The 27,484-nt window shown below is 41.3% G+C and overlaps 1 protein-coding gene across 1 annotated transcript in view; it reads right to left on the bottom strand.

Annotated features, from left to right (window-relative positions):
• Positions 1-5,231: 5,231 nt before the first annotated feature.
• Positions 5,232-27,484, bottom strand: part of Pik3c3 (phosphatidylinositol 3-kinase catalytic subunit type 3) — an 87,804-nt gene continuing 65,551 nt past the window's right edge. The window contains exons 22-25 of the mRNA XM_087896180.1: positions 20,496-20,664; positions 17,908-17,998; positions 10,961-11,086; positions 5,232-5,630 (exon numbers count right to left, since the gene is read on the bottom strand). Coding sequence (XP_087752306.1) covers positions 5,616-5,630; positions 10,961-11,086; positions 17,908-17,998; positions 20,496-20,664 — 401 coding nt within the window. The 3' untranslated portion in view covers positions 5,232-5,615. The remainder of the gene's footprint in view (positions 5,631-10,960; positions 11,087-17,907; positions 17,999-20,495; positions 20,665-27,484) is intronic.

Consider the following 27,484-nt stretch of genomic DNA (forward strand, 5'->3'; position numbering starts at 1 on the left):
CTTTACTCATGTGATGAATTCAGGGACTAGTTATTTTTAGCAATCATAAGTATTCTCAGTTAATTATAATACGGGAAATGGATGATCTGTGTGAACTGCAGGAAAAGTGCCTCGGGAAGGGAAAGGTACTGGGGGCTGTGCGCTCTACTGTTAAAAAGCCCATGAAGCCCAGGATCACACCGTCACAGGGAGACATATGAACAAGGGCAAAGTGTGTTACATATTTAGGCTCCTCTCCCTTTAGCTACCATGAGCTGTGTGTGTGTGTGTGTGTGTGTCTGTGCCTACCCGTGAGTAGGTGTCTGCATGAGTGTGTGCATCTTATTAGAAAAGGGAAAGAAAGAATGTGTCATTGCTAAAAGGAACTGTGTATGTGATAGCAAACTGGATTGGCTGGGCCCATGAGCATAGCTGCTATGCTATCATCTATTGGGTGAAATTAGACAGAAGGCAAAGCTCATGAGCTATCTGAACATGGTAGGGGCTGACACAGTATTGAACAAGGAAACATTTTTGGTCATTCCAGTTTTCATTCTTCCACATACCCCTTGTATCTCGTCTTCACTTACACAACCCTGAAGGGAGACTTGCCCAGGAGCCCCCTCCTTACAGTGGGAGAATTTCTCTTCCTCTTGGCTTGGCACTGTCTCATCCACGGGAATTCCCTCCTGCACTTGGCCTACACCTCGCATTACTGGCTGTATCATCATAACTATCTAGGACTCTATAATAACCGGTCTAAATAAACGATTGCTTTCCTGTCATTTACCTGGTAAAAAGCCCAAGGCTCTGGAGATCATGCTGGTGAAGGTGGGGTCTAATGCTATTCTGTGAAATGGTCATTTATACTCTTAGGTATGGACTTTCGGCCTCACCTCAATCAAGGAAACTTATTTGACAGCCAATGCACATTCAATCGGCCGAAGTGATGAGAACAAATGACTGGGTCCTTGCTCCTAAATGAGACATCTGTATCACTGTCTCCAAAGGCTCAGAACACACTTTGGAGGAAGTGGAAAGGTTAAGAGCTGGAGTATGAGACAGAAGGCTAGCTTCCTGGCATGACATGGCTGCTGCTCACATGAACTCAGTAGCTACAACTGCCTGATGTAGGAGGGTATTCTATGTGTTGCTTTCATTGGTTAATTAATAAAAAAACTGCTTGGCCTGATAGGTTAGAACATAGGTAGGCAGAGTAGACAGAACAGAATGCTGGGAAGAAGGGAAGCGGGGCAGACGCCATGATTCTCCAACCCGAGTCGGACACATGTTAGGATCTTTCCCAGTAAGCCACCACCTCGTGGTGCTACACAGATTACTAAATATGGGTTAAAGCAAGCTGTGAGAATTAGCCAATAAGTGGCTGGAACTAAAGGGCCAGGCAGTGTTTAAAAGAATACAATTTCAGTGTAATTATTTCTGGAGTAAACTAGGTGGGATCCGGGCAGAATGCAGCCCGCTGCTCCTTCTACAACTGCCTATCCAGGCCAAAACTCCTTCAAAGACTGCAGTGGGGACTCACAAGTTGAGGAGCCATTAGAAACTTACAGGTGTTTCAGATGGGAGAGTCATTTTCTTTTGGGTTATGGCCACTATAGGTTGCCCTTTCTCCTGTGGATAGCCAAACACCCATGCATACATAAGACTCAGAAATACATAAAAAATAAAGGGTCCAGAGGGGCTGGAGGGGAGAGTGGATATAATCAAAACATATTATATTACATGTGTGAAATTCTCAAAGAATAAAAATAGGGAAAAAACAATACAAACAAACATTTCAATGAAATATAAGAGGGGTATAACCTAAGGGAAATGTGCTTATGTACCTTACACAAATATTTAAGGGCATTGTATTAATACTTCAGTTATAAATATCTCATGTAACAGTTTAATTATAAATTACTGTCACATTAAAAACTATAAAAAGCAAAATTAATAGTAACTGTCACCTTGATAGATATTCTTAAAGACTAGTAACTGATTTTGCAAATTGAAAAACCCAACTGCCTTTCAGGCTAGTAAGTCACTTTGTTGCTTTAGGAATATCATTCTAGTTCTAGCAGCAAAGACCTTCCTCTAACCTCCAAATACACTTGTTAGCATGTATCTTAGGTAATAGTTCAAATACTGTTTGCATATATAATTGGAGGTTTCTATCAAAATTTCTTCAATCCAAGTAAGGACATGGGAACAAACCAACATGCTTTTTGGACTCTAATGTTTGCTCCACAGCTTGCATACATACAAACAAACAAATAAACAAACAAACAAACCCAGAAATTTCAAGTTAATCAGTATTAAGCTTTCTTGCCATGTTACCAAACAATTTCACCAAGAAAATATAAGTGATCATCTAATAGCTGATCTCTTCATTTGTCTGGAATTTCAATTGTTAAAAATTAGTGTGCAGTTTAGCCAGAAATTTGCCTTATTCTGAAAGGACCTTAGCATACATCCCCTTCCCTGCCCCCGGCTTTCCTTATCAAGTGTCTCCCCCACATTCACTATTGAATTTTCTACAGAAAATCCAGAAATATCTGACAGGCTAAGTCCGATCTGAACCTGGTGGTGACATTGCCCCACGAGGCCTTTGCTGATTTTTTGAAGCCCTCCACAAGGGCAACTTTTCCTTTACCCCCATTTCTCTGTTCAGGACATTCAAGACTGAATAACAGAACAGATTACTGGGATCATTGGCCCCTCTTTACTCAACTGTGATTTTTCCTCTACTGTGTTCATCCTCGGAATGGCTTAGTATGGCGGTGCCCTTCGGCTGTTCCAATCGAGTCGTATTCTATGAAGCTCTAAATCTCAAGCTCTCGAGAAAGGCAGAGATGTGATTTCGACTCAGGACTGCATGAAGTGGAGCAGGCCGGCTGAGCATCAGTGGCTGCATTCGCTGCTTGCTGACTGCAGGTGCAACACCAGCTCTTAGAAAAGAGTATCAACAAACAAGTCCTTATGCAGACATATTTGCGTGAGGAAATAACAAGGGGTTGAACTGCACTACTGTATGTTACGTTTTAAAATTACCCAATTTTTAAAATTATGTTTAAAAGGTTGTTTGGGATCTAGGAGCAAGGGCGGGTACTAAATGTGAAGGAGCAGTTTTGAAGACAGACGGTGGCTGCTGGTAGGTGGTGGTGGTAAGCCTACATCAGAGAGAAACATGACTATCCAGGCTGGCTTACTGCACAACACACTAGGGAGTGAGGAAGCTGTCCTCTAGCCGAGCCTAAGCAAGTCTCACTCAGCAGTGTATGCCTGCAGGGAATTTCATAATAGTGCAGAAATCATTTTCTGATTCCTGTTCGCCACACGGTTCTATCTATACAATGTTGAGTTTGCAAAGATCAGTGAGTTGAAACAATTTTATCTGAAAGTAAACTCCAAAATGCTCAGATTACAGGCAGAGCTCAGAGGCAGAGCTCAGTATCAGAACATGCCCACTTATTTACATGTTTATAGTCTCCTGTGTAACAGCACTCACGAGGAGTCCATGAACTTCTCCAAGCTGAAGCTATTTACCACAATAGCTGGTCCTGCACAGAAAAAGCCTGACAACCCCGAGACAGGAAACAAAAATAATAAAAATGTCCAACTCACCAACATGCTAATTATAAAGCTATGGGAACCCTGTCCAGAAGTGGAGCCTTCATTATCAACAGTCAGAAAAGACTGGAGAGGAAGCCAGCAGAGAGGCTCAGAAGCGACCACGGAAGGGTGAAGACTTTTGATGATGAAAAACGGCACTGGGAGAAGGGAGCTGGTTAATTACTTTAGGCATAAATTCTAATGATTTAAAAGTTTGTTTCCACTTTATCCATTTTTCTAACCTGCATAGTGTTTTATACCAATTGTGGGAAGAGAAGCTGAGGAGAAAAGTGTGTGGGGGAGGCACAGAGGGGAGGTGATGGGACAGGGACTCGGAGGAAAAGAGGAAAGAGAAACTGCATTTGGGGAAGTAAAAGGAAAAAAAATAGAAGAAATTGTGATGATGAGCATAATATACAGCAAGGAATCTCAGGGACAATATCTTAACAATCACGTAATTAAGGGAAGTTCCCTAATGGGATGCTTGCTCTACAGCTGTGAGAAGTAACAATTGATGGAATTCTTAGAAACTGCAGTAATTTAACCGTTATACATCCTGTTATTTGATACTTAATATTTATTGGGTCTTAAATAATATTCATTTTCCTTACAAGGCCACATGACTGTAATACACGAATGTGCAGGTACAACTGGGGGACCCTATCACTATGGATGCTCCTTTTCTTCAAAAATTCTTCAGAAAAGCTGGACACATTGGTAGGAATTCTAGTCTTGAAAGGTAAATACACTGCTTTGGCAGGAATCACTACATGCTTGAGCTATATAAAAAAAGATTTCAAATCTCAATTTGCATAGAAATATAATTTACTGGGTAAGAAAAAGGGCTCACTGAGTAAAGAAAGGGATCTGCCACCAAGTCTGGCCATCATACGGTGGCAGCAAAGCTGTCCTCTAACTTCCCCAAGTGTCATGGCATGCTACCCCATCTCTGTATGTACACAAATATGTGGAAAAACCTCTTATAACTTATTGTGTGCCGTGCAAGTGATGGAATCTCACATTGAGTGATAGTACCTAAGATTATGGCTCACTTTCACCTTCCACTACATATGCACGACTCAGGAGAGCTCTGAACTGTAGTTTATAAAACAAAACCTCCATATTTATAGCTCTAAGATAAATCACCCAATCTTGAGGTGCTGTGTTTCCCTCACCCCTTTCCCTCTCCCTTTTCCCTCTCCATTTGTCTATGGGCAGAAACCACTGATTGGCAACTGCTCCCACTGAGTTCTCAGACCCAACTCTACCACCTCCTGCAGAGATGCTCAGTGCTGCCTGTGGGAGCAGCAGACGGGACACAGGGCACAGAGCCCAGGACACAGGGTACAGGGCTGGGCCTGTGCTGTGTACTGTTCAGTCCTGCTTTCTTACTACCCTCTGTCCACAAAAAGCTTTCTTAAGAAAAAATTGTTCAACTGTAAAAAGAATGTATTATAATGTATAAAACTTGGAGAAAATGTAAGAGCAAAGTAGTATGTAAATTATACAGAAACTAAGGAACAAAAATGGGGGCAGGGAGGAAGAGAGCAAAGAAAAGGTGAGAAGTGAAAAAAAAAATGTTCATAACTGAAAACCAGATCCACATGCATATGAGAAGGAAAACAGGGCACTTCAGATTCAGGGGCTAAATGCTTTACCATCTCATAATTGTAAAACATATACATAATTCTCTTATCTTTACACATTATAAGACAAATATACACAGTGATTTTTTTGGCAGACCCAGAAGTCATTATGTAGCTGAGGATGGCTTCAAATTTGCAGCAAATCTTCCTGCCTCATCCTCCGGAGTTCTGGAATTACAGATGTGAGCTGCTATGGCCTGCTCTATACACAGTCACTTTAAACAAACTCTCTATGCCAAGATTTAAGCAGTGGCAACCAAGGACTTCTGGAGACCGTCTCTTCCTTGTTCACTTCTCTGATGTCTTTAGCATACACAGCAGCAGCTTCTCACATTTTCTTACTGAGGCAAGTATCACGAAGGACCAAATCCACTTTCATTTTCTCCAGTACTATTAAAATTAAAAACAAACAAAAGCAATTTAGTTCACTGTTTATGAGAAAAGATTAAGCAATAATTAATAAAAGTGACTTAATCACTTTGCTAAATGCCCCGAATGAGGGTCAGGATGGAACTGTCCATGAATGGGATTCCTGAGGCTTGGGGAGAAATAGTTTATGTGAGAGAATGTCTGGGGGAGCAGCTGTTGATACACTGTAAGCACAAGATTAAGACGACAAATTATTATGGGGGAGAAAGAAAACTCCAACCAGCATTGGAAGGCAAACCCATCCTAAATCACACTCCCAACAGTATGCTTAGCTCTCAGTGCCGCGCTCTTGAGACAACTCAATTCCTGCCATTTTTTCTCAGAATGCAAGTGCTGAATTCTGCCTTGCTCTGAAAACCAAACCTAATGTAATCCTGAAAGAACAAGGCCAGCACACAGCTGAGTCCAAGATGGACACATCCAGTATCATCCATACCCCTCATGCCTTTAGTGCCTAAGAACTGCATCTCCCAGGAAGTGACAGAGAAATCTTCCTGTCAGGTGCTGCAGTGTACAGACGCTTGTGTGACTACGACACTGCCAGCATTCTGCCTAGATTCTGTGTGATACAACTTAGAGGACCAGTCTGAGAAAGAACACAGTGAAGTGTTTATTTTATGCAAATGAAAGAAATAACTTACATTTTCAGAAGCAATTTAAGTATTTTCATTAAAGGCTCTATCAGTGAAATGAACTCTGAAGTATGGTCCCGATACACACAGAACAACATACATTATCTGGATAGGTGGCAAGAACCTGGGTGGGCTCTACAGGTAATGAAGCAGATGGTTACGACCAAACAGTGGAACTAACTCCAACTCAAGAGTCCTCTAACCAACGGGAAGCATGCTCCAGCACAGCGAAGGCTGAGGTCAGGTGACAGTCTGGAGGGGACTGTCGTGAAACCTACAAGGTTCTTTATCAAAGGTTTCACATGATAAATATTGAAAAGGCTGGTAAAAGGCAAACTGTAAAAAACCCATACTGACATGCTAACAGTCTAAGATCCTGAAAGTACTTCTGAAATCAACTTCCCATGCGTGTTTACGTATGTTTTTGTGTGTGTGAGAAAAATCCTGTGACTGAACAGATGGTCTCAAATGATTTTTTAAAACACTTCAAACGTATTTGTTGATTAAAAAAAGAAAAAAGAAAAAGAAAAAAAAAGATTAGGAATACTAAATATAAGAGCTGGTTCCAAACATTTCTCTCCCTATGTCCCCAAAGAACTATTTTGAGAAGGATCCCACACCTAAGGCTCAGGAAACATGCAGAAGAGGAGATGGGAAGGTTCTAAGAGTCAGAGGATCAGGGAGTTGCTTTGAGATTGTGTTTTCTAGAAATATCAGAAGCCATATCCATAAAGATTCACCGACGTGACTGCCCGAACATGAGCTGAATAAGGTGGCACCAATGAACATGACAACCGACAGGAAAAGCATACCAGGCCTCAGCCTACACAAAGAACCATTGGTGTGGGAGAATTGTCTGTATTCTGTCAATCGTATTTTAATTTTCGCTGATTGGCCAGGCAGGAAATAATAGGCGGGTCAACCAGACAGGAAGTAGAGGCGGGGCGATGAAAACAGGAGTATCCCAGGAAGGAGGAAGCCATTCCTCCAGTTCTGCCCAGGCCAACGGAGAGGAAGGATGTAAGCTGCCCCACTGAAAAAGGTAATGAGCCATGTGCTAACGTAGATAAGAATAATGGGGTAACATAAGTTATAAGAGCCAACGAGCCGGCCCGTCGTGTTACAAACCATATTCTGTGGAGAGAGGCTGGGAAATCCCCAGGGAAGGGCCTGCCAACTGGCTGTCCACCGCCAAATGGTCAGCTCTAAAAACTACATACAACTAACACTATATAGACTCAACAGGTTGTGTTTAGTAATGTGTGTTTGTACAATATATACGATAACAGTTAATGAAAAAACGGACCATGAATTCCAAGGACAGTAGGGAGGGAAATAAGGGACAGTTTGGTGGGAAGAAAGGGAAGAGGGAAATGTAATAATACTATAATCTCAAAAATAAAATTAAGAGTTTAAGGTGGTACAAGTCTGGGGAAGAAAATGGCGAGGAGAAGCTGGTTTTAGTTGAGGAGGCAACGAGGAACAGACAGACTTTCCCCTGGGATCACATGGGAAGTGTTTAAAAAACTTTCGTATACAGGTAAATGGAATCTGTATGACAGAAAATTAATATTCAGGGAATTTCAGCTGGCACCCATCAGGCATGCAGGGGGCTGCCATTATGATAATGAAGCAGATGGAAGACCTCAATGTCACAGCCATGTAGCAAGTGATTGGCAGCCGAGTGGCAGGGTTGACTACACTCAGCAGAATAGAGACGCTCAGGATGGCTTTGCCCAACAGGCCAATCAGTGCTCTTCCACATTCACAGAATTTGTTTCTGATTAACTATTCCAGAAAGCTCCTTTATGTGTTACATGTTTTGGTGGCTTTTGAGCAGTTTAAAAAATTTTATTATTTTTATTTTATTTTATTCTTGAGACAGGGTCTCTGTGTAGTGCTGGCTGTCCTGGTCTAGTCAGATATGCAGACTAAGTGGCTTTGCATTCACAAAGACCTACTTGTTTCTGCCTCCCAAGTGCCCGGATTAAAGGCACGCAAAATCATGTCCAACAGATTATTTTTACTTTTGATGGCCAGAAAATTAGGAGGAAAAGATGAAAATATTTCTTTTTTATTTACAAATAAATAAGTAATAATAATAAAGATAACCTTATTCATAACAAACTCTGCTCATAACAAAAGCTGACAAAGTGAATCTTGAGTACATAGCCATAAAAAACCTTTAGTGACAGGTATGTACCTGGACCACAGTACCAACTGGCCTCAATTTTCCAGCCGGTGAAGGTATGTCACAGCCAAGACAACCACATGAGGTGATGCAGCGAGCTGACATCAGTGCCGGCACAGACAGGTGCCCAATAGGTGGCGCTGCCTCTCTGATTACTGTTTCTCAGCAGGTGTGACTGCTGTCTGCTTATTCCTCACATAAGCCAAATGCGTTAGGAACACATGTGGGACACAGGCTGTCACAGGACGATTAGACCTTTTGGTATGTTATTTAAAAACTGCTTAGGGAATCATCTGGCTCTTCAGAAAAACTCTAAATAAAAAAAAATTGGGATTTTAGTGAAAGATTTCATTGGTAACAGAACTCAGCATTTTGTTTTGTTCCATGAGAAATTGTACACTGCTATTCTTCAAGCTTAATGGTGAAGTAAGGACTACACAATGGTTCTCTGAACAGCATCTACTTCTTTTCTTTTAAAGATATTTCATATCTAGAAAAGAAAAGAAAAGAAAAGAAAAGAAAAGAAAAGAAGGTAGGTCGATAGCTCATGTTCCAAACAGATGGGCTATTCTACACAAAGAGGCACATTCTCTACAGAGGTGAGACAGTGGGAAGTAAATCTAAGGAGTCTGTGCACTGGGTATCCCGAAGGACGTCAGTGTTGGGGCTTAGGATGTGGCTAGTTAAGAACAGTTACAGCTACATGGCTTCATACTTTATGGGAAACGTGATTAATACAGCCAGTAGAACTGGGTTATACTGGCCAATATATAGACAAGGAAACTTCAAAATCACAGAACATGAGGAAAGAGTAGGACTGTGGAGGGACTTCTGTGCCAAGTCACACAGTAAAAAACAAAACACAATAGAAAAATCTCTGCTACTGATCACAAGAGGAACTGCAAGGCCTCCACAGTACGGTCACCTCTATTCCTACTTACATACTCAGCTAAAGAACAAAGTAGAAGAAAATAATAAATTCACAAAGGGCTTTTGTGGAAATGTTTATTATTTAGGATATTTACTTATGTGCTCAAAAATTAGTGTATATTTTATTTTCTACTTATTTGTTCAAAGAACTCAACATGGTAACACATGTCTAGGTCTAAGATACAACACTAATAACCCTCGTACAGGATTTTCTCTTCTGGATGGACAGCAGTTGACATTGGCCCTTCTACCTAAGCTGGCTTCATCCGAGAATTTTGTTAACGTTCATCAAGTTCATTGTATGATGGACTCAAGTTCAGGAAATAATCAAGCATTTATATTATTACATTTGATACTGCTGCTAATACTTAAAACCAAACACAGCAACTTTCAAACAACTGGAACAAAATAGATAGTTATTAGCAGAACACTGCCAGATTTTTCTCTGCACCGGGTATCCTGAACATGTGCATAAATCTAACACAGAAGAGAATATACACAATCTTCATACACGCCAGGGCATATCTGGCCAGAAAATTTAGAATAAATGTAAGAATGAATAGAAACAGACTTAAATACAGAGGAAAGTTAAGAAAAAAAACCCTGTTAACTGGGTGGTAGTGGTGCACACCTTTAACCCCAACATTTGGGAGGCAGAGGCAGGAGAATCTCTGGAGTTGAGGCCAGCCTGGTCTACAGAGTGAGTTCCAGGACAGCCAGAGCTGTTACACAGAGAAACCCTGTCTCAAAACAACAACAATAACAACAACAAAAACCAAAAAAGACTAAAAAAAAAAAAAACCAACAAAAGTTGTTACTGTTCAAGACATCAAACAAGGAAAACCTACATAAAACACTCTTCAGGGAGGGACAGGAAAGGACTAGTAAAGAAGTAACTAAGAACTAAGGAAACAGAAGGGGCTTGATGATGTACTAGATACTGCAGGATGGATCTGCACAACGACCTTGAACTTGAGAGCCAAGAACACAGAGTCAGTGAAGATGCAGAATAAGGAAAAAACTTCACAAGAGAAGGCGCCTGCCCTTGCTGACAGCCATTTTCATAATCATCTTCATTATGAAATTCATACAAGGAACATCAAATCTGAAGGCGAAAATCCAGGGCTGCGATGCAGAAGTTTCCTTACACACGAGAGATACTGTTAACACGAATACTGATCCTACACTGATGGGTGTAGACTGCTTTGTCTGGATTCTAGACTCCTTTCCTCATACTGCAGTGTTTACCAAAACTCCAAAGTGTCTAAGTCCACGTGCCAAGCCTTGAAGTTCCAAAGGGGAGCTGTAATGGACTACATGGGACAAAGACTCTAATGAAGGGGTCTACAATGCTCCTCTATGTAGGAATAATATGATCTCAAGATGTTCCCTTGACCCACTGCTAAGATGCCATTAAGGAGTGATGGAGAAACAAAACCAGGAAGGATGTCAGCCAGCAAGTGAGCATCTAAGAAATCTCTGATGATTCCTTAGAACCTGGCAAGGGTGAGACGGGCACACAGCCCTTGGGGACTTACCTGGGCAAACTTATGGATCTGCTCCACCACCGCAGCAAACAGTGCATGGACACTCTCGTCAATCAGGCTCTGCATGTAATGCACAGCCTCCTCATCTGAAAGGTCCAAGCGGAACTTATCCTGAACCTAGAGAGAACCACAGACAACATCTACCTTTTAATCGAAAAGTCAGGAAATACGCTCTGCAGTGACAGGATCAAACTGACAGACATTATCAAGATGCCGAAAGTTATGCCAATAAGGAGTTCTGAATGTATCTGTATCACTTCCAATTACAGACACCGGCTTCCTTCTAAGGACAGAAATGCCATTACTTTAGCTCCAAATGCATTTATACTTGAGCTTTTCAGCTCAAGAGTTACTGAGTGACAGAAATAGACAAAAGACGGTGAGATCATATTAACAACTCCTGACCCACCCATACCTTGATGGTCATAGTTCACAACAAGTGTATCAATCACTGGCAAAATAAAGAGATATTTAGGAGATATCAGCAGCTCCTGATCTTGGTAAAGGAATAAACCCTTACCAAGAAATCATTCAAGGGGTCTATAATGTCCAAAGACAGGACTGTGTTTTTTTGGTTCATATTTTAAGGCACGGTTCATTTTCAATAGCATCAAGTACTAGAAAAATGAGTGTATGCATGAATGTATATACATATTTCTGTGTTTCTCCTCAAATGTAAAAGCCAGTGTGACTGAAGAGCTATTTTGGATAAGACCCGTAAGCAGTACACAAAGTCTCTTGTTTGATGCTGTGATGGCCTGCTGCCATAGGAACTGTAAAGTGGTAAAGAGATGTTCCCAGATAGCTGGATGTATCTGCACAAAATCCCTCACTTTATCCCCTATTGTAAATGACCCAACACAGAATGGAAGAAAGTAGGATTTCCAAATAAACAAACTACTTAATTTTATATTACCTTTGATTTTTGACAACACTGCAGTTATCAAATTTGCCCTCCGTTATCCGCATAGCTGTCTCTCACTCTTGTAAACCGCTAAATCGACTGAGGTTCCATCAAACACTAAGCACTGTTGAACACTTGGCTCGGTTTTATTTACTTATATTTACAATCTGGAATTGCCTTGAAGCAAAAAGCCATAAGCTGAAAGCTTTATCCCCTGCTGTTGGGCTCTCGGAGTTACACAGCCCTCTGCTGTGTATGTTGCTGGAAACGCACACCACTTATTCATGCCCTGCCTTACAGGTGCCGCTTGCACTCTTGGTCACTGTTGTCACACAGGGCACTCTAACACTCAGGACAGGCATCAGAACACCTAAAGACATCCAAACAGTCGGAGTATTTCCCCATCTGGGGAATGCCCAAACTGCCTGATCTTGAAGATCCACTTTCAATCTTGTGCCACAGTAGCCCCGTTTCAACTGCTATGTTGTCAAGAACCCAACAGCGTCTCTTTAAGGGTCACTTAGCCAGCCACAACAATCTCACAGTGGGTAATGATATTTTGAAGTGTCTACGATACCACTACCAGATGCTCAGTTGATCTAAATGCATAAATGAGCCAAAACAGGTTCAGTTATAGGCTGCATGGACATCCCAGTCACCAATGGGCCACATATCCGAAGGTGTCCCTAGTGACTGTAACAATGGAAAGTCCTAGCATTCAGACACAACAGTCTCAGGCAGGGAAAGCACAGGAGATGGTTTTGCTTGAAGTCTCTGCTTGTTTCTGAGCTATGCGCTCACACCTTCACTGTAATGCACTTGGCAGCTTAGTGCCTTCATCTGCATGTAATACGCACACACCCCTTTCCAAATGATGCACCCAGCAACCTCAAAACCACTCTATGCCTCCCAACCTGCACCAGGCAATACAAACTCCCGTCTCTGAACAGTGGTATAATCTTCCCTGCTCCCGTTAACAATCCAATTTAGTCTTCGATTTACAGAGAAAATTTATTAAATGTGAATTTAATAAAATAAAGTGCATAGATTGGGCTAAAGTTTCTGCACCATACCAGGATTACACAGCCTAAGTTGACTATATTCAATCGTATATATATACATCTTAACAATTCTTAAGTTCGCAGGATAATTTCTCCAATAAAGCCCTGAAACACATTTTTTATTATGAAGTACAGTGGTTTTGTTTGAGTATTTTTTTTAAAGTTAAGCATTTTTGAAGGTTCAATTTTACACAAGTTAATAGAAAAAGACCTTCAAATAAAAATAATTTAGTGTTCAGGATCTCTCATACAGAAGCAGCTTTCAATTAAATAAAATGTACACTTTCCCCATTAAATTCTTCTTATTGAGAAAACTAGATGAAGTTGGATGTGACTCTGGGAAATGAAGGCAGAAGACTTGAAGGTTAGCCTCAACAACATAGAATCCTGTCTCAAAATTAAACACCAAGCACAGCAGAGAGACTGTTTTCCCTGTAGCAACCTCTTAATAATATCATCATAAAAATAACTACAACAAAGGAACAAATCTGAAATTCATCCGGAAGAAAAGTTCTGACTCATCATTTTCTTCTGGAGATCATTTATTTGTTCTGTATTAAAATATAAAACCAAAATTCCTTAGTGTAAAATAGCAGAGGATTTAAATGAGTAACTTTAGTCCATGGCTATAGGGGACCCACCCTGGACACTGTAAATAAGGCATGCAGCTGCTGCTGAAGCAAACCAGAGTCTCATGTCTCCCACAGTGCATGGGAAACCATGTCGTCTATAGGCTGATCCACAGGTGCCATGGGTAATCCAGCAGGAATCATGGGCAATTTAATTTTAGAGGTTACCTCAAATACAGTCAACTATTTATAATACATATAATTTCTTTGTTTTAAAGTTTAGTAGGAAATCAATTTAAAGGAAGAATGTCTCCATTAAACTCTCCAAAAGAAAGGAGTACCTTAAATTACTGAATAAACTTGGCATCAAAGTTTAGAGGTTTCCTTTTAATTACTGAAATAAAGGGAACAGGAACGACAAGGCACTGGCTGTTAAGTGGTCATGTTTATATGTAGATCCATTAAACACCTTTACTCTAGTGCCCTCCCCCACCGACCCTCTGAAGGTGGCCATACATTTTAACAAGCCGGGAAGACTGGAAATTCCTAGAAGAGAAGATCGCCTTTTCAACTCGCCATCCCTAGCCACAAAGCTAGAAACTGTTCTGTTCTGAGGGCTGTACTCTTCTATTGCCAGAAGTCTTATTTCTTGCTGCAGGTTTATAAAATGTCTACTCCAAATTGTCTCATAAAGTTTCTATCTTTCCCAGTGGGGCCATTTCTGGCTACAGCAAAACTCACCAAGACCACTGCCAACTCAAGATGCCACCCCCACTCCTTTCCTTCACCTCTACCATCCACCATTGCTTAATCAGCTGTCCCATTTTCTGTCTGTCCCTCTTACTAGTTTCTGTGCACAGGGAAATGGATTCTACTGACATCTATCCTGCAAACACCAGGCAGGACTTCACAGGAGGCGGCAGCTCAGACACTGCAGGGAATGGGGAGGTGAATGGGAAAGCAGAGCACCAGGGCAGCCCAGCACAGGCGCAGGTTTTCATTTCAGAACAGCACATCAAGAGACCACAGGTTCTTAACATGGGCCAAACACAGGCAGTGGTTACAGATGTGTTTTATGTATTTTTAGTTTTTAATTTTCTTGTTTTATTTCCCCTGAGACAGTGTTTCAGTATGTAACCCACACTGGCACAGAATCTGCTGTGTAAGCCAGGCTGGCCTCCTTCAGCTTCCCGTGTGTCTGTGTGCTCTCTGCTTATTTATTACTCAGCACGCTCCCACCTGTGTGCTGTGCGTCTGGGGAAGCCAGAAGAGAACTTCCAGGGGACCATTTCTGCCTTCTACCGTATCGGTTCCGGGATCAGATTCAGTCAACTGTCCTGGCAACGAGAACCTTTACCTACTGAACTATCTTGCCAACCCAAAAATGTTTATTTTCATGATTTCAGTACTTTACACATACATTTTAATATTTATAAAAAACACGTATTATACTTACATAATAAACTAATAGGACCGATTTGCTCGGGGCTGGATTATTTAATTCACTAAGCTCTGGTCATATTAACAACAAAAATTAATTTTATCAAAATGTAGTTTTTATTGATTGAACTATCTAACATCTTCGTTCAGGTTTAAAAGAATTATGACAGTTTTGAGTGAACTTATTATATAACCAAGCTCTGCTTGACACACTGACCCACTCTACGAGACAGCTGGCAACGGCACACTAGCTCCTGGCCTGCAGGGACAGAAAGCTCCCCAGCACAGGCTTCAAGGTGGTGGCCTCCGTGCATATCCCATGTCACATATAATGTTTATGTCAACAGAAAGGTGCACACCTTTATCTGGACCATGAATATTTCGGTAACATTAGAGGTCTCCTACAGAAAGCAAAGACCCAATGGAAGAGGGGAAGTGTGTTTATTTCATGGAGTCTGATGAAGGCGTGGAACTGCTTAAGGAAGCATAACTAAACCTATTTTATGTTCCCTGTTCTAGGCAGCATTCTTGTCTGCCAGTTTTTGGCAGGTTTTCTGAACTTAGGATCTTGGGATTTACCTTAGATAAAGATCAGCGAATTCTTGAAGGCCCCTGCCAGAGACCTTCCTATTGCTGCTGTGGGATTAAAGGCCAAAGCCCATGTTTAGGGGTTGAGCCTGCTAACAGCATTTCAAATTTTAGAACAATTTTGTGTTCAAGCAGATGAATTTGAGTAACAAAAATGTTACGTGCAAGAAATCATTTCACAAAGAATTATAAAGCTTGTTACTCTAAGAAGCCAAACAGGAAATGCTAGGGCCTTTCAGGTAATCTGACCTGCATTCCTGTGAACAAACAGCCTCATACACACTTGTGTTCACCTAGCTGGCGTTGTCCAGCCAGCAACACGATGAAGTAATGGTGGCAACCATTACCTCACCAAAGTATAAAGTCTACTTCTTTGGAAAGAAGTAATTCAACTATTATGAGACAAATTTCAATCAACTACAACACACATTCACATAGCACTGTTATGACAGTGCTAAGTCTATATTTAACTGGATACTTCACATTTTGATAAAGGATCAGAAAGTAAAGACATCTGTTATGAAATACAGTTTCAAAAAAATCTGGCAAAATGCCCTTTAAAGTTCTATTTAACTGAAATAAAGTGGTAGGAATTACTAGTCTAAAAAGGTATCTAACAAATTTGCTTTCTGGCTCACTTTTTCACAAAGGAATTGCTTTGCACTTTGAAACAGTGCTTTAAGGACAGCTGGAAAGAGAATCATGTGACTTCCTGAAATAGGTGGTGGTGCAACAGGGGATGCAGAGAGAGACAAGAACTGGCCGAAGAAACCACTGCCTATGGCATGGCTTACTAGGCAGACACCACTGTCTGCGACACAGCTTAGCAGGCAAAGAAAATACTGTCTACAGCACAGAATAAATGGCCAAAGAAAACACTGACTATGGCATGGCTTAATTGGTCAAAGAAACTGCTGTCTGTCACACATCTGATCAACACTGCCAGAAATTTCCCAAATGGCTTCTGAGCAGCCACACTCAGGGAAGACGGAACATGATGGAGACATGATAAATGAGTTTAAAAGAAATTACAGAAGAGATCCTTAATAGAGTGGATGCAAACAGAACATGGGAACACGTGAGGCTGGTGCAGGCATCCTTCACAGCTCAAGAGTTTTCCATCAGTCAATTATATTTCCTGAGGGATGAGCTTTAGCCAGAAAAGGAAAAATAAAAAGACAAGAACAGGACGGACACACACACACACACACACACACACACACACACACAAGAAATTCATTGAATATTGGTGACTGGGTAAAGCAAGAAATGGAAAGGCCAATGTACCATCTGCCCAAGAAAACAAGAACCCTTTAAAAGTTTTTGTTTTTCAAGACAAGGTTTCTCTGTAGCTTTGGAGCCTGTCCTGGAACTAGTTCTTGTAGACCAGGCTGGCCTCGAACTCTCAGAGATCCACCTGCCTTGGCCTCCCACCACGGCCCAGCTAAGAGTTTGTTTTCTTAAACGACTAAAGAAAATACCTTCACAGATACTTCTAGCCTGCTAAACATGTAAAACCTGAGGAAAGAATTGGTCTCCTTCCTGTAATCACAGCTGAACTTAATTTCCCAAAGTACACTGAGCTAGACACTGATCTGCTGGTATGAGCTGATACCAGTTTAAACCAGTTTTAAAGCCAGGCATCTCTATCTTGGAAAATGCTACTGTCTTTCAGAGATTTTATACTTCTACGAGTTAAAGGCACTTCACAATCTTCTCTGAGGATGAATTCTGATCTGCATCATCATCTTTTACCTTTGGATACATAAATCTTTCTTCTTCCATCTGCTCTCATCAGAAGCAGCTCTAAGAAAGGAGATTAAAGGGAAGCATCCAAACCCACTGCCTTTTCTCCCATTTCTGCTCAAATTCTAGTTAGGACAGCTGACTGATGCTCGCATGTGGCAGCTTTCACTAGTTATCTCTGTAGGGTGCTTACAGAGAAAACAAATGGCGGGACTCTACAGTGACAGCAATATCCAAAACAGAGGGACAGAGGGAAGACGACAGAGGAGGCGTCTAAATGAAATCTCATCCATAGCATGGTCCACCTCCGACCAAGTCAGGCATCTTATTGGCAATGTTGGGAGAGTTACCCATCTGAGGAAGAAGAAGAGCAGTTCTCAGTGAGCTAGCTGTCTCTCTAGACTCATGCTACAGGTACAGAGATGAGGACAGATGGAAGTGAACAGTTGTGCCAGAGAAGACTTGAGACTCTGTTGTGTCTGAAACATGAATAAAAGACATAGGGCTCTTCCTTAGATTCTGTTAATAATCTATGGGCTGGAACAAAGAGAGGGCATGCATTGCTAAGGTCTACCCATTTTTACTATGAAATGCGGACTGCATTATAGACAAAAAGAAGCACAAAATTACCTTTTTTACAGTTTTATCTGGCTCAAGAGCAATATCTGGGATGTTTGCATCAACCATCAAGGAGAACAAGTTCAAAATCAGATTTGAATACCTACAAGAACAAGAAAGAAAATGAAACCAATGAGTTAGAATTTTAGGTTTCTTTGCCTTATCAAGAACACTTCCAAAAATGTTGGCAACTGTAACCCTGTGATTCCTACTAATCCAAAGGAAGAGACAGTGTGAGTACACACACAACCGTCACTGTACTTCCTGGAGCTACAGCTCAACTCTTAAGGAAGACATGGTATGTTTACACACACAACCATCACTGTACTTCCTGGAGCTACAGCTCGACTCTTAAGGAAGACACGGTATGCGTACACACACAACAGTCACTACTTCCTGGAGCTATGGCTGGACTTCATGGAGTCACTCCTGAGTGACTCAGGGGATGATGTTACTTCCCTTCCACTCATTTAGCCACAGCTAAATGACAACCTAGGTCGTCATAAGAAAGCATATACTTGTCATCTAAAAAGACAGATCTTCAATGTTACAGAACTCTAGTTGAAGTGAGAGAGTATTCTTCTTTGTTCTTATTTATAAAAATATTTTCTGAAAAAGAGGGTAATATCATTATTAGATGGAAATTCTAAAATTTAATATTCCACGGTGTGAGATCCAGAAATTGCAATATGAAGACCCCAGCTTTTCCCTCAGACAACGTGGGTATTTAAATGGAGACTGCTCGTTCATTTCCCGGCAGCCCAGCCCCAAGTAATCACATAGAAACTTTATTAATTACAACAGTGCTTGGCCAATAGCTTAGGCATATTCCTAGCTAGCTCTTATATCTTAAATTATCCTACTTCTATTAATCTATGTATCACCACGAGGCTGTGGCCTATCAGTAAGGTTCTCGTGATCTCTCCTTTGGCAGCTGCATGGCATCTCCCCGACTCCACCTACACTCTCTATATATCTCTGTTCAGATTTTCTGCTTGGCTTTACTCTGTGAAGCCATTGGCCAAACCAGCTTTATTCATCAACCAATAAAGCAACAATTAAACAGAAGGACACCCCACATCAATATTCACTCATATTGGCTATTTAGTCACTCTGTGGTGTTGTTTGCTGTAAGGAATGTGACCCTCAGCTCGACATTAACAATTTGCTTCTATTTTCTCACCCTACCTTCTACTGTAGAAGGAGAGAAGCCATGAGCCGCTGGAGACAGACTCTGGGAACTTTACCCGGTAAGCCACAACCACGTGGCAATACACAGATTAATAGAAATAGGTTACATTAATATGTAAGAGTTAGCCAATAAGAAGCTAGAGCTAATGGGCCAAGCAGTGATTTAATTAATACAGTTCCTGTGTGATTATTTCGGAGCTAAGCAGCCAGAACCAACAAGCGGCATCCTTACAACATTCTACCAATGTTCCACTAAAAGTTCATAAAACACACTGTTTCCCTTCTGCTTTCAGTGAGACAGACATCCTTGGGCATGACTCCAGCTACCAATCTGTAACTTCTTGCCTGGCCCCTTCCCCAGGGCACCTTGGCACAGCACTAATCACCTAAGGCCCTCTCCTCTTCAAAGTGGACAGAACCCCCCAAGAGTGCCACCCTGTGCACAAAACCTTACATATGGCCCTGTGGGGGGTAGACACAATTGAAATATCTACCAAAATCCTACAGCTAACATTGTTCTGAATTACAAAGCACTAAAGGCTATAGTAGGGTCTATATAAGGCAGGGAAGTCTGTTCTCACTGCTCTTATTATATTAGATCAGTATTAGCTGCTCTAGTAAACAGAATAAAAAGAAATAAATACTTACAAATCAAAACCGCAATTGCTGCTCTTTGTACATGGCATAATAACCTGGTGAGGTTAGAGGCACAGATCCTGCAAGTTGGCCAAACCACCATGACCCACCCTGGGATGGACTGCAGGCATACCTTACGCTAGGATTTCTGCTGGACTAGGAAAATTCTTTTTGCATAGTTAGGTGGAAAATACCTAAGAAGCCAGGGATCCTCTCACTTGTGATTGCCAGAACTCTGATCATATTCAAGTACATGACTTTATCTTTTTCCTGGTAACTTAAGTCATTCAGTCTTTTTAATCAAGCCATGATGAAAGAAGCACAGAGTGACATTGAAGAAGAAAGGATGAAGTAAAATAAACCTTGTTCAAAGTAGAAATGAGTCACTGAAAAGACAAAAAATGAAACCTGTCAATCATCTTAAACAGCATCCAAAACTGAGGTGGAGAAAGTATTAGAAGAAAATGGCTGATGAAGAGTGTACCTAAGGCAGGGCAGTGGCTACTATGCTGCTCGCCACTGCCTCCAGGGAGAAAGGATGGGGTAAAACTCCTCCTGGGTAGCCTTGTCTTTCAGAATGCCAGCTTCTCAACTGGTAGGTTATAGACAGAATAATTAGTAGGAAAGCAAGACATCCTTTGATGCTGGGTTCATCATTATTTTTATATAGCAAATATTGAGAAATGCCATTATGTCTTTCAGAGAAAGCTTGGGCAGTAAACACACGTTTCTACATTCGTCCTAGTGTTCTGAGCCGCGCCCGTAGTCCTCACCTTCGCAGGTGGAGAAAGGCCGTGTAACACTGCTTTCGGAACTCCTGGTACTGCTCACTCTGCGTGCCGCCCATTCCTTCCACCATCTCTTTATTCAGCTTCATTGGAGGAGGAAGAGGCTTTGGATCTCGGCCCAAGATATACCCAAAATCTATGTGGAAGAGTTTGCCTGGATGTGAACAAGAAACTTGGTCATGTCCACAGCTGTCTTTACAAATAAGGAAGGAAATGCTTTATTCAATTTGCAAAAGTGTCTCTGAAAAAGATTAATTCATTAAATTATTCTATACCTTCAAACATGCCCTTCAGAATACAGTGTAGTTCAACTCTTGGAAATGAAAAAAAAGCAAGTCTAAAACCATCCAAATTAATATTAATTTAAATTTTTTATCTTGTATATAGAATTGCAGAATCAAGGAGCAAACATCTGGCCAACTCAAGAGAGGAATCAGTTTCAGCATCAGCAGAGAATCTCTTGTTCCTTAAGCCAAATGAACTGCTCTTTATGAGGCAGACAGCCACTTCTTTGATCTTAGTACTCCTAAAATGAAATACCGAATGTTATGAAATTATGACTTTCAAAAAAATCCTTCAAATTTCAATATGTATATATTGAACACTGCATTTATGTCTAACAAGAGCTGAACGCAGCTGCAATTCCTCCGAGGACTCCTACATCTAATCTCAGAGCAGACACATAGGAATGGGATCAGTCCGCTTACTGGTACTTCACCATGGAATCCAGGAAGCACCTAGTGATTAACAAGTTGCCATGAAGCAAGGATGCTCTGGACTGAATTCTTAGAGTAGAGCTTGGCACTTAGTGCTGTTAACTCCTGCCTCAGCTTTTGGCACACCGGGCTCACCAACCATTGAGGGAAGGAATTAACTGGCTTAAAAAGCTAACTAAAGCCGGGTAGTGGTGGTGCCTGCCTTTAATCCCAGCATTCTGGAGGCAGAGACAGGTGGATCTCTGTGAGTTCAAGGCCAGTTAGTTCCAGAACAGGCTCCAAAGCTAGAGAAACCCTGTTTTGAGGATAAGGGGAGAATAAAAGCTAAATAAATTCCTCTCTAGGGCAACCTAACTGTCCTGATTTACATGGAAATTTATCATCCACCTTATTTTTCCCATCAAGGGTACCAGCCTTGAGGACTGAATTTACCATTCATGAGCACAAGCAATGCTGTGCCAATCAATTTTCCACACTGACTCCTGGTTAAGATGCTGGCTATGCCTTCCTGTTCACTGCTATTCTGAGTGCTAGCACCGTCACTGTGTCCCTGGCAGACATGCGTCAGTGACTGGCACAGAGACTCTATGCTTGTAAACCCTGCAGGAGGAAGAGGCAGGGCCTAATAGGGAGCATAATTAACCAAAGCACTAAAGAAATTCCCATCCTAGTGTCACTGTGTAAATTATCATAATGATTACCTGAGATGTACAATCAAAAGAGAATATTGTAACATGGTACCTGGAACACAGTAAATGCTCTAAAAACCAGTTGCCACTCTATCCCCCCCCCCCCACAAACACACACACACACACACACACACACACGACATAAGGTCAAAAAACAAACAAACAAACAAAAACCATTAAGGGGGGATGATTAACATCTTAACTGGTTCTAAAGGGGAAAATGATATTTATTCAAAACTAAATTAAGCTGTTTACCATCCAATAATCAAGTCTCCTAACGTAGTTAATAAGTATTTATTTTAAATACTTAAATAACACATAAAAATTAAAACTCTGAATGTTTCTCAAAAATAAATCTTGAGGCAGGCAAGACAATCAGCAGGAACAGGCGCTGCTGCCAGGCTGGTGATGTGAGTTTCACCCCAGGGCCCACCCAGAGGAAGGGGAGAGCAGGCTCTAGCAATCTGTTCTCTGACCTCCACATGCAGCCCACTCAAATAACTAACTCACTAAATACACAAGCAAACAAATGACAGAAAAATGGTAATAATGCACGCCTTGAAGATCCATCCAGACTTCACTGTATCTGAGACTCACTGATGACAGGAATTGGTACAATTCAACGGAGAAGCCACCTACTTTCCCGCAACTTTTAGACATCTTTATTAGAAGAAGGAACTAAATGGTTAAGTTGGGCATTTTCAGGGGAGGGAAAGTGTGCTCAACAGCTTAGCTGCAAACACCAAGTCTGGGAAATGGACCTGCCAGCACAGGCAGCAGGCCATGGGAATGGATGTTTATCCTACTGCCTAAAGACTCACACTGAAACAGCTGCATGTAAAAGCCAGCTTCTCTTCTATTCGGTCACTACCCTAACCTTTTCTAAATAAAGAAGTGGTTAAATCATGTAGGAACTGGGTTTGTTTCTTATGGTTATTTCTGGTGTAGACGGTGCAAATGAAAGAAAGACAAGGAGCTACAGACTGAGACATCTGATCATCATCAGAGAAGGGGGCACATTCTGCATCAGCTCTGGGGGCTCCTGTAGCCTACAGAAGAGCATACGTTTCCTAAGCAGTGACCACCGCACTAAAGACCACACTAAAACATGCCCACTCACCTTTCTCCCCTACTCAACCTATAATGAGCCAGTAGGAGTCATTAGAAGTCATACCCTATTGTTACTATCCGGAATCCAGGCAGTTCCTAGCACCAGGAACTCTCCATGTGTCTGCTTTGCATCTATTAAGCCAAGGACCTTCATTCTAGCTACAGCCCAGACAATGTTTAACACGGCTGAAACAGGGAACATTCTTCTAGAGGCTGGAGAGCAAGTAGGAGTTTTTAACTTCCTTCTTCCCTTTCTTGATCTTGTTTTAAACAGACAACAGAGAACATCTGAATGCCATGGTAGAGCTTACTTACTACATTGGCATCCTTTCATTTCTGAGTTCATTTTTCCCCCCTGGACAGCATAGCCATTCTAAATGTTTCCAGCTAATGATAATGACAGAATGGCTGGCTATCCAGATGCTTCTTCAATTGTGATGCGGATTACATCTCTGCAAACACACCATGAAATGAAAACATGAGGCATAAAATAAATTAATGTACTGAACCCAAACCTCCAAACCCCACACCATGGCAACCACAGAGGGCCAGCTCTTTATTCCCAGGGTCACACAGATGGCCGGGAGCTGTGGCCCCTCGTTTCTGCCCATGAGGGAATCACACAAATAAAGATTCAAAATGAAGATTTTAATGACTGTGTATCACTCACATACAGTCAGAGACAATCTGCATTTTGAAATCATTCAGTGGCATCCAGAACAGACGGTGGGTCTACAGTTCGTGTGGCATATACCTAAGCATCTTCACAGGGGCAGGACAATCCAAATTCACACCCAAATCTCCCACTGTGAATGGTATGTCATCAGATTACATTTTACTAGTTTATATTATTTATTAAATCAATAAATCTATTTTCATTTTATAGTAAGGAAAAACTATTCATATAAGAAGTCATTATTAGGTTTGTGTTGTACATCATTGCCTTAGTTAAAGTTTCTATTGTTGTGAAGAGACACAATGACCACAGCAACTCTTATAAAGGAAAACATTTAATTGAGGCTGGCTTACAATTTCAGACGTTTAGTTCATTATTATCATGGCAGGAACCATGGCAGCATGTAAGCAGATATGATGCTGAAGAAGGAGCTAAGAGTTTACATCTTGATCCACAGGCAGCAGGAGATGCTGTACGACACTAGGCGTAGCTTAAGTAGATAGGTGTTGTAGAATATTATTTTAGGATGTGTTAACATTTGTTTACACTATGGAGCACTTGTTTAAATGATACAAAGATGTGTTGTATTTCTTTATGTTGCATTTGTTTAACTCTGTGAAGTTGTGTTACTCAACCTGTCTAAAACACCTGATGGTCAATTAAAGAGCTGAATGGCCAATAGCGAGGCAGGGGAAAGAACAGGCAGGGCTGGTAGGCAGAGAAAATAAATAGAAGGAGAAATCAGAGAGCAAGAGAGATCAAGGAGTGAGAAAAAAAAGGGCCAGCCACCTAATCAGTCACAGAGTAAGAGTGAAAGAAAGATTACAGACGAAAAGAGAAAAGCCCAGAGGCAAAAGGCAGATGGGAGAATTCAAAATAAGAAATGCTGGCTAGAAACAGGCCAAGCTAAGGCCAGGCATTTATAAGAAAGAATAAGACCACATGTGTGATTTATTTTGGAGCTGTGTGGCAGGCCCCCTAAAGAGCCAAAAAAGCCAAAGGGTAAGCGTAACAAAAACTAACAACAACATATAGACCCTCAAAGCCTGCCCCAACAGTGACACACGTCCTCCAACAAGGCCACACCTTCTTAACAGTGCCACGCCATATGGGCCAGGCATTCAAACACTTGAATCAATGGGGGCCATGCCTATTCAGACCACCACAACCATAGAGTCTCCATTCCACTTGAGAGCCATCAAACTCATGCTAAAGCATCATTCAAAAAGCAGCAGATAAAATGAACTGTTAAATATATTAGATATTTTCTTACCTATAAAACTAGGAGTCCAACTAACTGTATGAGCCAAAAGAGACATCCTTATCTCAGTCAGTCGGTAGTTCATCCTTGAGGGAATCCCACAGTGTTGACAGAGGCATCATCCCTGGACCATGCCATATCTGTCGGCCTCACACAATAAGCAGGACAAGGGTTCTAGCCTTACTGTGTCAGGAAAAAGGACAGACGGTGTAAGTAGCCCAGAGCCATCAGAAGTTTATTTTAGAGATAGATGCCTTCCCTGTTAAGTCAATTTTGTTCCTCAGAATTTCTAGCAAAGTTAATTACACATAAAACTAAAGCATAATAAGGAAGTTAAGGACAGGAGATACTCTGAAAAACTGTCCCTTTAGGTCAGCAGTGATCAGTGTTAAACTGAGCTTTGTCAGAAGCCCCGAAGCAGGTCACTTTGAAGATCTAAGACAGACAGACAGACAGACAAAGACTCCACTAGATTCTCAGGAGAGGGTGGGCTTTTTTAGGACCTACAAGTCAGTTCCCATTTAACCAAGAATGTTAGCATCCAGGGTTCATTTTTTAGGTTAGTATCATAAGCAACAAACACATACCTCCCCTCAAATCTCCAGAAATAAAAATAAAAAACAATTCTTTATCAAAAGAGTTATGACAAATTCAAGCTTCATTTCATTTGAGTCCTCTGGTGGTGTAATGAAAATCCCACCATAGACTCATGTTTGAATGTTTGATCCCCAGTTACTGGAACTGTTTGGGAAGGACTAGGAGGTGTGGCCTTGCTGAAAGAGTGTTTTGAAGTTCAAAAGCCAGGCCCAGTCTCTATACGTGCTGCCTGCAGATCAGGATATAAGCTCTTAGCTCCAGTGTTAGGCCAGTCTGCTTGCCTGTCTGCCACCACACCCCTGCCAAATGGTCACAGACTAACCCTCTAAAACTAAAGCGAGCCCCAAATTAAGTGTTCTCTTTTATAAAAGTGGCTTTGGTCATGGTTGTTTTACCCCAGCAATAGACCAGTAACTAAAACAAGTTCTCTATGACACATCGCCGACCAAGCTATGGTTTCAGCCACAGACATCAACCCTGAATAACAAAACTCCCCTTTTCAGTCTCATGCCAGTTTAAATCTGTAGCCTCCTGCTTTTTCCTGGCTGGCATAACAATTCAGTAACAGGTAAGACAACACATCCCTTAAAATAGAAAAACCTCACTAACTGACTAACAGGCCTTCTGATAAAAGCATTCAATTTTATGGTGGATATACAGTGCCCTCTGCTGTTGGACTAAGGAAATACCCAACAAGCTAAAAGTACTCAAACCAAAAAAAAAGAAAAATCTGTAATTGAAAGTCATGCTTACATTTCAGTACATTATCTTTAAACACACTTTAATTCTCCATATTTACAGAAGCACCTTACTTCACACATGCCTCGAGTCCCTCGCTGGTCCTTTCCCAGCCCTTTCCTGGGACACCAGTGAGCTATATATGAAGTCTTCACAGAGATAACAGGACACCTCTGGTGACTTTGCATAGCCGCCACCATCAAAGCAGACCCTCACTCTGAACTTTGTTTGCTCTGCTGGCAATGAGAACAGAGCAGACAGACATTCCGTATCAGCTGCTGAGACATGGCAGCTACACAAGAGAACCCAAAGTTCTCAACTTCTAATACGGTCGTTTGTGGCATAATAGATCAAAAATGGACAAAGAAAGATGATTAAAATGAGAGATTTTAAAAATAAAAGAACAGAAAATTACTTCCTGCAGTGAACCAACAGTCAGAACTCACTTTGTTAAGACTCAGCCACCACACTATTTATATAGAACATAACTTGAAACTTGAATGTCCCTTCAACTGAGAATTTTGAAAGAATTTCTCTGGTATTTTTTGTTTATGTCTTTTTGTATTATTTAAATTCTTTAATGTTTTTAGACAGGCTCTCACTGTGAGCAGGCTGGCCTGGAATGGACTCTCATCAGACAGGCTAGCCTTGCCTTATAGCCAAGGAGTGCCTGCCTCAGTCTCCCCAGTGCTGAGAGTTCCACACCCGGCAAGACTTATGCTTGCCTACAGGTATTGTTTAATTAATTAAGTTTCTTGGTAGAAGACTTATATGCTTACTGCAGGATATAACTGGATGAACCCTAGCTGGCTTGTGGTGGCACATGCAGAGGCAGGCGGATCTCTGTGAGTTCGAGGTCAGCCTGGTCTACAAAGCTAGTTCCAGGGCAGGCTCCAAAGCCAAACCTGACTCGAAACCCACAGCCCCTCCCCTCCCCCAAAGAAAAGAAAAAACAACAAAATACCTTGCTTTTCAGAAAGAAAAAGAATGTTCTTCATGAACATTTCATGGAAGTTTGTTATCTAAAGGGGAAACTTGAGGCGCCCTCTGGTGGAAACTAGTGCAGGCTTACAACTAAAACTTCACAGTCTGATTTCCACAACACTAAGACCTGGGTGAAAAAAATGCTATTCTATTTCATTTCAAATTTTATTTTTAATTTTTCTCTGGGTTTTCATCTAGGAGTT

This window comes from Myodes glareolus, chromosome 13 (genome assembly GCF_982192425.1).
Source record: "Myodes glareolus chromosome 13, mMyoGla1.1, whole genome shotgun sequence".
NCBI classification, from domain to species: Eukaryota; Metazoa; Chordata; class Mammalia; order Rodentia; family Cricetidae; genus Myodes; species Myodes glareolus.